This window comes from Anopheles nili, chromosome 2 (assembly GCF_943737925.1).
Source record: "Anopheles nili chromosome 2, idAnoNiliSN_F5_01, whole genome shotgun sequence".
In the NCBI taxonomy this organism is placed as follows: domain Eukaryota; kingdom Metazoa; phylum Arthropoda; class Insecta; order Diptera; family Culicidae; genus Anopheles; species Anopheles nili.
Genome location: NC_071291.1, coordinates 51,941,619 through 51,955,248, shown reverse-complemented (window position 1 = coordinate 51,955,248; position 13,630 = coordinate 51,941,619). Strand labels below are relative to the sequence as shown.

Sequence of the window (13,630 nt, the reverse complement as noted above, 5' to 3'; positions counted from 1 at the left end):
CCTGTTCACCCGGCACCTAGCACCTCCCACATCCTAAACATGCATTTGCAATTCGTGCAAACATGCTATTATTACCTCTCGGCATTTCCCGGCATTGTCCAAATTCACCCCAACTCCCTGCAGGTGGAAAGAAATGACAATTCAATTTATTTCACCCTCCCACTAGTGGTGTTTTGTTGTTTGCTGCGATTCGTTGGTCGCAAAAGGGCCACCGTGCCGGGCCGTTTTGCTGAATATGTGCATAAAACCATAAACATATGAACGGCAGCATGGTTGGGAACATCGATGAGAGAAAAAAGGAAGAAAATCTTTTCTCGTTTTTGCTCCCCAGCAGCCCGACATCATGCCAACAACACATGACGCTTTTGCATATGCAATGGAGACCGGAAGCGTCGCATAGTGGCGCCAAACAACGCCAAAAAACGTGGAGTGAAAAAAAAAAACACAACAAAAACGCTCGCACACAATCACAAACCATCAACCATGCTCGCTTCGGAGCAAGGAGAAACTTGCGGATGGGGCTTAGGTTTTTAGTGAAATTTTAATAAACGTCATACCAATCCGTTGCCCCTATCGAACAGCATGCGGTGTGGTCGTGATGCATGGTGTGTGTGAAAAGGGATAGCGATGTGTGTGGCCGATGGTTGGAAAAATCTTACCATTGAACAGAAGTGCGAATCGCGTGTGAAAAAAGCATGGTCTTTTGTAACGTGCCCATAGGGAGATGACTACGTGAGAGTAGTGAGCAATGAGCAGGATAAAAGCTTCACATGAGAGTGAGATGAGGCTGCTTGCTTGAGAATGAGATGAGTGCAGTGAGCAAGGATGAGTGATTGTTGCATTCAGCATAGCAACGGCATATCCGTATCTATTTTCCTTTTTTAATGCATTAAAATTATCCTTATATTTATCATTCTTTTAAATATGCTAGTTGATAGCCAATTATTTTGAGAATGAATTATTCCTAGCATCGGTACGTCAAGCTTCTTCAACTTTGATCTAGACTGTGTAGTGTTACCTATACCTCTACTCATAATACACTTCTCAGACACAAAACATTCCTAAAGCTGCCACAACAAGCGCGTTACTCTAAAGCCAGGCTTGCGCTACTTCTAGGTTATTCTGTGAAAACAGACGTTGATAGCTAGCATGGAACAAAACGAAAACCAAAACTTTTGCCAGCAACGACGCAATCACTTGACAGCCGCCTGCAGTTCATCTTCTAATACCGTTTTACTTTGCTGCTTCTTTGCTTTCTCCGCTAAGGTGTCCTTCACGGGAGTTTGCAGGAAGCAATGTGCTTTCATTTATTTTCTTTCTTACTGCTTCAAAGTGCTAGCGTGCTTTCTTGCCGTAGATGCGGTGAAATATACAAACAGCATCAAAATAAAGTTGCATTTCCATCCCGTCCACCGATGAGAGACACAGGCAATCGCTCACGCTCCAAAATGAGCTCCCCCAGACGGCCCCAAACTGGTGGGAATTCTTGTTTGTCGTCGGTAAAATTGCGTGCAAACCGAATGCTCCCGAGCGTATCTCACGAGAGGTCACACGAGCGCCAGATCGGCCAGATTCGTCCACAGCATCCCAACACGCAGCAGGTTTTCATTTGTGCTGAACGCCATGCTACAGTTGATTGCCGAACGCGAAAGGAAACGGATCGCAGCAACCGAGGTGCTGCTCGCGAAACGTGCGTTTACAAACGTGGTTTCAACCCGCAACGGTGGAGTGAAGGTGAGATATTTCGCTGTGTCCGTAGTGTGTCGTGGAAATGTCCTGCGAGGATCCGCGTGGTCGTTGAAGCAAAACCGCCATTCGCCATTTGATGTTTGGAAACATGGTTCGCCTTTGAAAAGGGCCCGAAGGCATCTCTGAGCTGGTGGACGAGCCGTGCGTTCCGTCTCCGGTAGTGAAGCGGATAAGACCACGGTTCCGAGTGTTTGTGCGAGCTCGCAATCGCCGATCGGACGAATTGTGAGCGTTGAAGATTATCACAGCCTGCAGGGGTTGCAATGTGGGGTGAATGTGAGCAAAGTAAGGGTGTGCGTACGAAGCAGTGCAGTGTGTATGTTTGCGGGAGGGCGAAAAAGAAGCGCAAAAAAATCATCGCAAAGTCGCGCGACGAGCAAATGCAAAATCGCATTCGTGATAATGCGGTGATAGTGGCAGTTTTTTTGCTGTGAAATGTGTGCTGGAGTGCTCCCGGATTTGGTGTAATTACTATCAACTACGAGCGAGCCGGGTGGCTAACACGTCACGTTGGTTTTTAGCGTACGATTTGTTTTTGTGTGTCGGCTGATGAATTCGCTGCAAGATAAGAAGCACCCCAAGATGGGTTTTGTGTGAAAATAAACGTAAATTCTGTGCCTTAACAGTGTTGGATCGAGTGCAACGAGTAAACGAAGACGTAACCTAGTAGGAAATGTGACAAAAAAACCACACTCGAAGGATTAACGCACCGAGCTCGACACCGTGTGGCCAAGAACCCAACGAATCGTACGGATTTAACCCTTCAGTGTGACCTTCATCCCGTGTGATCATAACGCGACGAGCAATGCGCACCACGCTGACCTTGATCTGCGAGGGAATCGAAGGCCGTACTGTGCCGAAGGGCGGCAAAGGCGTGGGTTGGCGTGAAGATGTATAAATAAAATTGCCTTCCCTACGCCCGGTGGCGGTTCTAATCGTTCCCGGTTCTAATTGTTTTGCTGCTCACCAAGCGCACGCTGTCAGTTTGACACACGGGATGGGAGTCGCGTCATGCGCAATAACTTCACGCAATGCATCCGAAGCCGTTCGATTTTGGCTGGTGCGCATCAGCATTTAACCTGACCGTGGGATGTCCGGGATGCCTTGACAGCGACCGTGGGCTGAAATGTGATATCGATACACCACCACGGCGAGGAAATGGCCAATTTACCGAGGAGCGCGTTACGTTTCGCGTGTGGACGATATCGATACCACGATGATTGGCTTTGACCTGGTGAAGGTGACGGCAGTTAACTGCTAATGGTTTCAATAGACGCTCTTAATTTAGCCCATTAACACCAGGATCCTACGCTGGATGATGGCAATGGCGTTTTAGACGGATTATCACAGCAATCAGTAGCTTCCGTTTTTTGCGAAGCTGATTAATTTGAATAAGGAATACGAAAACTGCATATGTGGTTAAACATTTGATGATCAAGTTTCCACAATGCGACAACCACGTGCAAATGTTAATCCTTGCAATGCGAATAAACAAACACACTCACCCTCACCCACGCCTGTCGTGAGCCATCAAAAACAATTTATCAACCCCTGAACTGCGCGATAACGACACCCCGTGGGAGCGCTTCAATGTTCAGACTATTTCAATCATAACCCGAGGTCGGGCCTTTTTTTATTTGGCGCCCCGCATTCCATGTGTCGCAGTTTTTTTTATACCCCTTCTACTTGCATATGCCGCAGTGTGGGAAGGACATTTTTAGGAAGACACATTTTCCACCATCCGGCCACAGAATAGCCCGGCACGAAGTACGACGCGGCCACCCACTAGCGTCTCGAAATTGGAACTTTTCTGCAGCACCAGAGTGACATAAAAAATACCATTATTCTTCTCGCATCTCCTTCGTCCTTCGTCCTACCAGGCCACAGTTCCGTCGTGGGTGCCGGGCAGAGGCCGAGTTTTATTGTCCACTTTGTTGCGATTTGCTTAATTGCCTCCGCTAGAGCACGGAGCGAAAGAGGACGTGAATTGGACCGAAGGACCTGCCGCAGGACCTCCCCTTTCGGTCGCCTACAAAGGTGATCCTTGTCGGTGCCAAAGCTGCAGCATCTCCAACACTCCCACCCATCTCGCACATTCATGTTGGACTTGTTTTAGGGAGAAATTAGACAGCCGCTCGGTCGTTTGGTGCGGTTCTCCATTTATCAGCATCATTTTCCGAGCTGGGTGGAAGAACGGCTCAAACAAAACCAAAACAACAGGGGAATGGGGCGTGAGATAAAAAACCTAAACGCTTCCTCCCGCCTCCTACACTACCATCCACTGGATGGGGAAGGAACCGAAAGCGAAAAACAATAATGGTTTTGCATTAGGTCAAATGGTTTGGTCCCTCGGTCTGAATGGCCCGCGTTTCGTTGTTGGGGAGGGACAGCAAAAGCGCCACAAAAAAGGGCTAATAACCGAATGTCCTTAGCCGGTGGAGGTTGACGGAATTGCGGGGTGGTGAAGTGAAACAAAACAGTGAAACTAATTGGGACGCTTTCAGCGCGGCAATGGCACATTCACGAAAATGAAAGTGAATGGAAATGGGCTTTTATTCATCGTTGGTGGGCGTTTACTGGGTGGGGTGTGCGTTGGCACACACGTTTACATTTTACGGTGGAACCATTTTTCTTCCAACCCACGCGTGCTCTTTTCCCTTTGCGGCACCCACTAGCACTCTGCCCGGAACCGAAGGAGGAAAATTAAAAGTGCAAACAAAGCGTGTGCGAAACACTCCGGAACACAGCTTGAACCGGTGGAAAACCCACCACAAATTGTCGTGCACCGGAAGTGGAAACTGTCCGGAGGAAAGTTCGCGGAAAACCCGGTGCTCCTCTGCGTCTGCGGACGAGGCGGACAGGGCGCGTGATAAAAGTGTGGCTGTTTTGTAAATAAACAAACAAAAAACAACACGCAACGTCAACACCATCGACGGCAGCGACGCCACCTGTCTGGGGAAAAGTGAATCAAGGTGAATTTCCCACTGGACACGTGCCGTACAATCGGAGCAACAGTCGGCCAGAGAAAGAAAAAACGGGCATAAAAAAAACAGGAACGCCTCTTGCAAGACAGTCTCATCTGGGCTTCGTGGAAAACGCCGCAGGTAAGCGAGACACGTTTTTTTTGTTTTCCACCGATGGGGCTTTTCATCGGCAACAAACTGAGCGATTGTCGCTGGTTTGATAAGAAGTAGTTGTTTTTTTTTGTCGTACGCTTTCCCATTTCTTCTCAATCGCGAGAAAAGCGTTTTAGCTAAATATTTGAGAAAGCTTTTATCGCACAGCAGTTGGAACTAGAGACTTTGGCATTGTGCTTTAGGAGTGTTGATAGAGCCAGCATTTGAGACAGATTGCCATTAAAAATGTACAGCTGTCTATGAATGTACATCAAACCATTTACTCTTGGTGTATGTACTGGACGAATTTATAGGCATTCACAAAAACGCTCTCGAATTTCCTAGCGATTTTTTATTGATTAGTTTCGATGGGAAAATGAGCACATTTACAAGGAAACCATATCATAGCATATCTGGACGGCAAGATTGATCGAGACCCATGACTTGTGCTGGAGAATCTTCAAACATTTCTTGCCAAATTTTATTCGTGCTCTTTATGGAATTCCCGGCAAGAATTATTCACGCATGATCGAATCCAAGAAAAAAAAATTGCAACTCCTTAAAAGGGCCGAGAAAATGGTTTTCCCTAAGCTCTCGCAAAGCCTCTTAGTGGTGTAACTATTTCTTAGCGTGCCTACCGCGGTGCAGCCTTTCGAGAAGTTTTGCCCCCCCGCCGAGGAAATTATCTACATGCCGAGGAACTTTCCTCAGGGAGCCCACGAGATAACTTGCGGTTCGCCCGAAGCTCATCATCCATCATGCGATTCGCCGGCGGCATGAGCGGATCAGAAAGGACCTCCCTTGGCACCAACGGGGCATGCTCATTTGTGGCGCATAATTTATCTAATTATCGCCAAATCCGGCACCGCCTATCCGGACCACCCTGTGGGGGGGACCAGGATACATATAATCTCCCTACCGCTACTATCCGCTAATCTAATTATCCCTCCTCCCCACGGGTTTGGACCCGCATAAACCGCATCGCTGAGCCGCAACAAATAGATAAACATACCGTTACACCGCTTCACTAATCCGCTAATGTCTTTGTAACTGGTTTGCGTTGTTCAAAATTTAATCGGCCCGTGCGGGTTGAGTGTGGCAGCATATCTCGTTCAATGGAAAACCGAATGCGGGGGGCTGTGGTTGGAAAACACCCCGGTTACGTGCCGAGACTGGGATGAAAAGGAACGATTTGTGGTTATGCCTTTGAATAACTTTTGCAAACATACGCCTGCCGGGAAAACCGGTTCAAGCGAACCACCCATGCCGGGAGCACCTACGGCAAGACGAACGACGTTTGAATGGGATCGATTTATTTGCTGATCACAGCCACCCTCTCAGGCATGCCGACATGGCATGGAAAGAGTGGAACGGGACAGCTGTCGATGAAATATTTATTGAATAACGCCACGGGATTCGACGCCAGGGCGTCGTTTGAGGATGGTGTAAAGAAAGCTTCCCACAGGCAGGCGAGGTAACATTCCACTAAAACCTTGCTGCATCTGAAGCTCAGCTGGTACTCGAGGCGTTCGATTGCATGTTCCGGGTTCATAAACATCTTTCAGCAGGTGGTAAAAAAAGGAATACTGAGAAGGGTCCCTTCATTCAGATGCCTGGCAAATGCACCTTACAGATGTTTTTTTTTTCGTTCAAATCCTTGACAGAACATAGGAAGCAACTTTGATATATTGCCTCCGGTGGAGATACTCGTGTCATTGCAACACATTCTACAGATGAGTGAATTTGTGTTCGCATCCTTAGTATAGCTTATCTTACGACTCACGGTTAAAAACAAAATGCTCACCCAAAAAAGTGGAATGAGATTTAAACTAGAGCAGGTTTTTTGCGCCCACTATCTGCACGTTCTGGCGAGTAAACAGCGCCTCATCGAACGCCAGAAACAGCATGTTTTACGCGTGAGATTAACGCCTTCCCTCAAGGTGCTCGAGTCCGGACCTTCCGCTAGCCGTTCGTTATGCCAATGTTGACTACAAGTAGCCTTTCGAGCGTACACTTACACACCGCCTCGGCAAGGCTGCGTTTGCGATGTTACAGGCGTCGTGGTACGCCGTCATCGACACGGTGTACCTACGTCTACCAGCGCGAGATAACCTCTCGAACCCCGTGCCGCTTTTGAGCAGTGCAAGTCAACACTTTTCGCAGCCGCGAACATCGCGATCACGAACTTCACATGGATTTCTGGGTGTGCTTGTGTGAGGCAGGGGGATTTCAGCGAAAAGGTTTGGTGGGTTTTGGCACCGTCGTCGATAAAGCGCCGTACGCGCGGTAAAGCATATGCTGGAACTTTGGCAACAAATCGGCAACAACGTAATATGCTGTCTCTGAGCTGAGGTGTAATTTAGAACGAAACCGGAAGAAAAATATCGTCATAAAATTAGTACTAATTCTATGTAAATTGATAATGTTGGTAGGGCAGATTTATTGCGTGACGATAGATTTTATGACATAACCGTAGAAAGGGAGGGAACCAATCTATCTTTAAAAGAGCGTAGCATCATCAGGACGATTTACTTCTGCTTTTTCTTAAGTCGAAGAAATTCGGCCTCCTATGATGTCAGAACACAACGTTAAATTCAGTAGCCTCTCTATTATGTCTTTCAACTGTGAAAGCTATCTAAATGGCTTAATATAAATAATATAAAGAGTAACGATTCTGAAGGAAGAATCCCATCAGTGAAGATGAGTAAGGATTGAAGCACACTGCGATCAGGGCCATCAATATGTGACAGAAAATGATCAGCTGTCATGTGTAAACGTCATTGACACCTGGACATCCCACGGATTAATACTGTTTTTGATCTTCCACAGAGTTTGGGTTTCCGGTGTGCGTGCTACCTTCGCGACGCTGAATGTAGGCGTCACGGATCGGCAAGAATTTCACCAAATAAGCCCGCAACAAAACAAAAATATATAAAAACAAAATGAGATCCATACGAAGGACACCACCCCATCAGCTGCTGCCGAGTGTCCTCGTGCTCCTGCCGCTGTTGCTACTGTTGCTCCTGGACAGCAGCCATCTCGCGTACGGTCTCCGTTGTGACCGCTCGCCTGAAGGATCCGGTGCCAACAAATCCCCCGCCGACGGACGCTTTCGTCTGCGCATCTCAGGCAACCCGGAGAAGTACGTGCCCGGCGAATCGTACACCAGTGAGTATTCCGTGCAGCGCGTTTCGCGGATTTCCGCCTCATTTCCGTCCAACAGACAGGCGGGTTGCATTTTTTTCCCCTCTTTTCCTTCTTCACCGTTCGTTTGGGATTCCTTTTTCCACGCGCGAAAATGTCATCAATCCTCATCCGACACGACCACACCCAACCGCTGCTCGCGATCCTTCGAGGTCCACTCTGCCATCCCCGGAATTCAATTATCGATTGAGCATCGGCTTTCACCCGATTTTCGGTAATCATCGTCATTTTCGGAGCCCCATCGTGACCATTTTGGAGGGAGGGCCAGCCGATTTCCGTGCACGCTAAAGTGAAGCTTTTACATCGTTTACTTTTCGATTACCAACGATACGGGCTTCAGTATGGCGTGGGGACGTTCGTTTGGTGGAACGAGTCCCATTTCCGTGTCCAACCAGGCCTGGAAGGATTATCGCCCGAAAATCGAAATCGCGTCTCTCCTCGCTCTCTCTCTCTCTCACACACACACACACCCATATGAGATTCTGATGGATCCATTTATCTTTCCCGCTGCTTCCGCTTTTCCAATCTAAAATCAAACAGAATTAATAGAGAGAAGGCCACCGAACCGAACGGAACGCGAACGATTTGGTCGAGGATACTCGTCCAAACCACCAGCACCACCATCACCACCTCCAAGGGCACCCAGATTTCAAGTGTCAATATTGGATGCTGCATTCGATATGGACGATTCCGAGAGCCTTTTCTTGCTGGGCGGTCCAGGAAATGGCTGCTCCAGGAACCGATGCCCGATCCGGCATGCACATTATCGAGACGTTCGATCTTGGGCTTAGGGCCGTATTCGTACATCCGGATGTTATGTAAACAGGACTGGAAAGACACACACACACCCACGTGGGATGACAGAAAAAAAAACGCACAGATAAAAGGAAATGAGCAAACTCGTCCACCGGTTCGCACAGATTGCCATTAATGGCACTCTCGTGTAATGGACTTCGGTTCCATTCGTCGGTGGGCGGGTTCGATCTAATAGACAATTTAAAATCATGACCACATCGTATCTAGCGGTCGAAGGGCTCCTGGTACCTTTGAAGAAATGAATGCAATGAGGCACATTAAACGGGCACTGCAGATGGCAACCAAAAGGCGCATCCCTTTGTCCTTCGACAGTGTGTCCTTTGCGGTGGTTTTTCGTATTAGTATTCGGGAAACTTTTCGACCTTTCAAACCCCCATTTTGGTGGGTTTTCCCGAGCATATGTGTTTTTTTTTGTAGTGCCTCACTGAATTCCGCCCAACGTGCGGTGATGATGTAATATAATTAGCTGAGAGTATTAAACATCCGCCCATGCCAGGAAGCGGAACGCCTGTCAATGATTGGTGCGGATTACTAAAAGCCTGATAATGGCCAAGCGGCAAAAGGCGGAATTGCATTACGTTAAATTAATCCCACTCTCAGCACCCTTTACATGACGACATCCGACCACCCACGCGGGCTCGTTGAACTTTGTCCTTCCGTGAATCCTTGTCAGCGGGGGCAGTTCCATTTCCAATCACTCACTCGTCTCCCTGACACGAAAGCGTCTTCTGAAGAGTTAATTCTGACACTCTCCCCATTCCAGTAAGTCTCGTCGGTATCCGGTCGATGCAGGTGCCCCATAAGTTCTCTGGTTTCTTCCTAGCGGCTGAGCGCGACTTCTCGCTCGCTCGCGGTGATCCAGCTCTAGCAGGTGTTCACAATCTCGGAACTTTCCAGTTGGTGGGTGATGCGCTGACCAAATTCAGTGAGCGATGTCCTAATGCGGTCACGCAGACAAACTCGCTGCCGAAGAGCGAGATTCAGGTGAACTGGGTTGCGCCACCAGCTGGTAGTGGTTGTATTGCGATTCGGGCGACTGTCGTCGAACACCGGGACGTGTGGTATATGGATGATGGACCGCTCAGTAAGATCTTCTGCGAGGATGAAGCCGATTCGGTCGATACACAACCAGCGGTACTGAAGGAGTGCTGCGCGTGTGATGAAGCCAAGTATGAGCTTACGTTCGAGGGACTGTGGTCGCGGCACACCCATCCGAAGGACTTCCCTTCGAATGGGTGGTTAACGAGGTTCAGTGACGTCATTGGGGCGTCGCATACGGTCGACTATCGGTTCTGGGAGTACGGGCAGGTCGCGAGTGAGGGTCTTAAGCAGGTGGCTGAGCACGGTTCCACTCGGATGCTGGAGAGTGAGCTCAAAAATCAGGTGAGTACTTGCAGCTGACATCCCAGATTCTAGGAGATCTTCCTAAATCACGGCTCTACGTCTTCCAGAGCGACAAGATCCGCACCATTATCAAGGCGCGTGGTATCTCGTACCCGAACGTGACTGGCAAAACGTTTGCGGTGTTCCGTGTCGACTCGAACCACCACCTGGTGTCGATCGTGTCGATGTTGGATCCCTCACCGGACTGGATTGTCGGTGTATCGGGGCTTGAACTGTGTTTGACGAACTGCTCGTGGATCGAGAACAAGATCCTGAACCTGTACCCGTGGGATGCCGGAACTGACAGTGGCCCGACTTACATCTCTCCCGACCAACCGACTAACCCCCCGGAGGTCATCCGGCGTATCAAATCGAACTACCCGAACGATCCCCGGTCACCTTTCTACGACTCAGCGGGAGCTGAGATGAAACCACTCGCGAGGATCTACCTGTCACGCCAGCGTCTGTACGAGAAGAACTGTGACGCGGACAACGAAGAAGAGACCGAATCGAAGCAGGCTTGCGAGACAGACCCGTGGTCTGATTGGACCGACTGCAGCTCACGCTGTGGCAAAGGCAAACAAACGCGCCGACGGACGTTCAAGCACCCAGCTAAGGCGAAGCAGGCCGAATGCAAGAAGAAGCTGTTCGATCGACGACCGTGTGTCGGCACTGATCGTGACTGTGACTACAACAGCCAAGAGATTGAGGATGCGTTCCTGAGCGATCCGGAGTGTGAGGTGACCGAATGGGGCCCGTGGAGTGAGTGTAGTTCACCGTGCGGCAAAGGCAACCGGACGCGATCTCGCAAGTACAAGAAGAAGGGTGCTCGGAAGAAGTGTGAGAGGTTGCCAAGTCCGCCTCTGCTCCAGCAGACTGTACCATGCGACGAAGACTGCGGCGGTGACATCTCGCAGCCTGTGCTGAGCTCGGATGTAATGAACCGGTGTTTATAATGACGTTGCTAAGGTGATACTCATGGCCTACTTTTTCTCTCTCGTACGTGATTCTAGATCAATCCCAAGTGCAAGATGACGCAGTGGTCCGAATGGAGCCCGTGCAGTGTGACATGTGGGTTAGGCCGGAAGATGCGTACTCGCATGCCTATTAACAAGAACATGAAGGTGCACCATAAGGGCTTCATGCGGCATTATGGTCAATCGGTGCATCTGGATCAGGACGATGACAGCGATGAAGAGGACGGTGGTGATGATAATGGGTTGCACATCACTGACCAAAATGATCCCTGTTATGGTGTAGAGACAGTCGAGGAGGTCACCTGTGGACACGATCTACCACCCTGCGATGGATTGTACGGAGTTCCAGGTAAGTTCGTCTTCTCGTCGGTGGTTGTTGTTTCGCAAGGATCTAATCTCGCTAGTTGTCTGCCTTCAACAGAACTGTGTTTCTTGCAACCGAAACCGGGCAACTGCCGCGACTCGTTGACCCGTTGGTACTTTGACAGTGATAAGAACGACTGCTCGATCCTGTTCTTCACCGGGTGTGGAGGCAATAACAACAACTTTATGTCCCGCGAGGACTGCCTCGATTCCTGCAGCAAAGGTAAGTGATGTTGCGCTGATGCCCGTCGTGTAAGTGATGTTGATTTCGTCGTTCTCTACTACGCTAGACCGCAAGTTCACCAACATTCCGATACGGGATCAGATCAGCACGAACGGTTTCAGCGCGTCCGATTATGGCGTGGACCTGAAGCAGGACTGCAAGACGTCACACTGGAGGCGTAGCCCGTGTAACGCTACCTGCGGTGCGGGATTCCGCGTCAAGAGCCGCACGATTCTGGTAAGCTTCCTAACGCCCTCTAGCGGGATTTGAAGCGTTCGTGTTCCCATTACTACTTCTATTGCGCGTTGGCATTCCCATCCTCACAGGTGCACCCATCGGATGGTGGCCAACGATGCCCGCGGAGACTCCGTAAGGTCGAGCGGTGCTTTTCGCATTGTGACTCTTCCCGGCACGACACGAACCCATCCTGGGGTCCAAGCACGCGCCACGCACTGGAACCGGTCGAGTGCGAGTACTCAGCCTGGTCGGCGTGGTCCCCGTGCAGCAAAACCTGCGGCGACTACGCGGTCCAGCAGCGCACCCGGTACGTGCTCAATCCCGAGAACACGCCGCAGTGCCCACACCGGCTCGAGGAGCGGAAATGTGATATCATGCCTTGCCTGTTGGGCAAATAGACGACCGGGTGCTGTCGGGAAGCGTTTAGATTTATTTCTAGGGGCACATTCACCCCGCCATCACGCGCTCGCGCCAGAGAAGGACATCGGGGTTGGACCTGAGCCTTCGTTTTTAGCGTATGCTTTTATTTTCCCCATATACACATCTCATCGATTGCATCGATATTTTACGTACCGATACACGGAGCATACACGGTTTTTATTTTCTGCTCTCTCTCTCTCTCTCTCTCTCGCTCAAACACACCGGTCCGGTCGCGTGGGTTTTTTTTGTGTCCGATCCCAAATCCGACATTGATGAATGAATGCCCAGCTGCGCCGGCTTTTAGGTGTTTTTTGGAGTGAGGACGTGATGGGAAAAGTTGAAGATAGCGCCACATCTAGCACCTTCCACAACCACCCACGAATTAAAAAAAAACACACACAACATATATCGTGTTTTCTGTACCCGTTCGATGTGGTGCATTAGTTTATAGCATTTGTGAGGGGTTATAAGGGTGAAGTAAAAAAACGCCCTTAATCCCTAGAAACCGACCCGGAGTGATGCACGTCCTACACCGTGAGTTGAAACGCACGTATACTTGCGCGTTAGACACACACAGCCGATCTGCATGCAGGAAGGCGTAGCGTGTGTTGCAGCAACACTCTAGCAACTAGTAGAGGACATCGCAAATCACGATCCTGGACGATGATTGCACTTGCATTACTGCAGTGGTGCATTTGGAAGGTGGTGTAGACGAGCGAGCCCCATGTATGTATGTCTGATAATAAGCGTATGTGGTAGCAAACGGAGCAAAACGGAAAAGAGAGAGAGAGAGAAACTGAGGTAGAACGGTGCGCCCGGCAAGTATGCAATCGGATGACACATTAATAAATGCAGACATCATGTATCCTTCTACTAATAAGAACAAATAAATTGGAGTACACGTAGTAATTGCGTCATATAACTGTCGTTTTAATTTTATTTTTGAGCTAGCAGCTCACAAACAGCGTAAGTATTATAATTTTATTTGGATAAATACCGTGTAATAATCACCGCAGCTTTTAATTATTTCTACCGTGATGAATTCTTGGAGGACGTGCTGGCGAACCCACAACCCCAATCGTATCTTGTTGCTACGAGTATCAGCTCTTAGCTTGTCATCGAATTTACGCACCACCGAACGT

At 49.3% G+C, this 13,630-nt stretch overlaps 1 protein-coding gene across 1 annotated transcript; it reads left to right on the top strand.

Moving 5' to 3' along the window:
• Window positions 1-4,626: 4,626 nt before the first annotated feature.
• LOC128731359 (spondin-1-like) lies at window positions 4,627-13,398 on the top strand. Its single transcript, XM_053824512.1, has 8 exons — window positions 4,627-4,853; window positions 7,695-8,033; window positions 9,649-10,268; window positions 10,337-11,203; window positions 11,282-11,594; window positions 11,667-11,831; window positions 11,899-12,068; window positions 12,158-13,398. Exons 2-8 carry the CDS (start codon window positions 7,808-7,810, stop codon window positions 12,464-12,466), a joined length of 2,670 nt encoding a protein of 889 aa, XP_053680487.1. The 5' UTR covers window positions 4,627-4,853; window positions 7,695-7,807; the 3' UTR covers window positions 12,467-13,398.
• The last annotated feature ends 232 nt before the right edge of the window (window positions 13,399-13,630 follow it).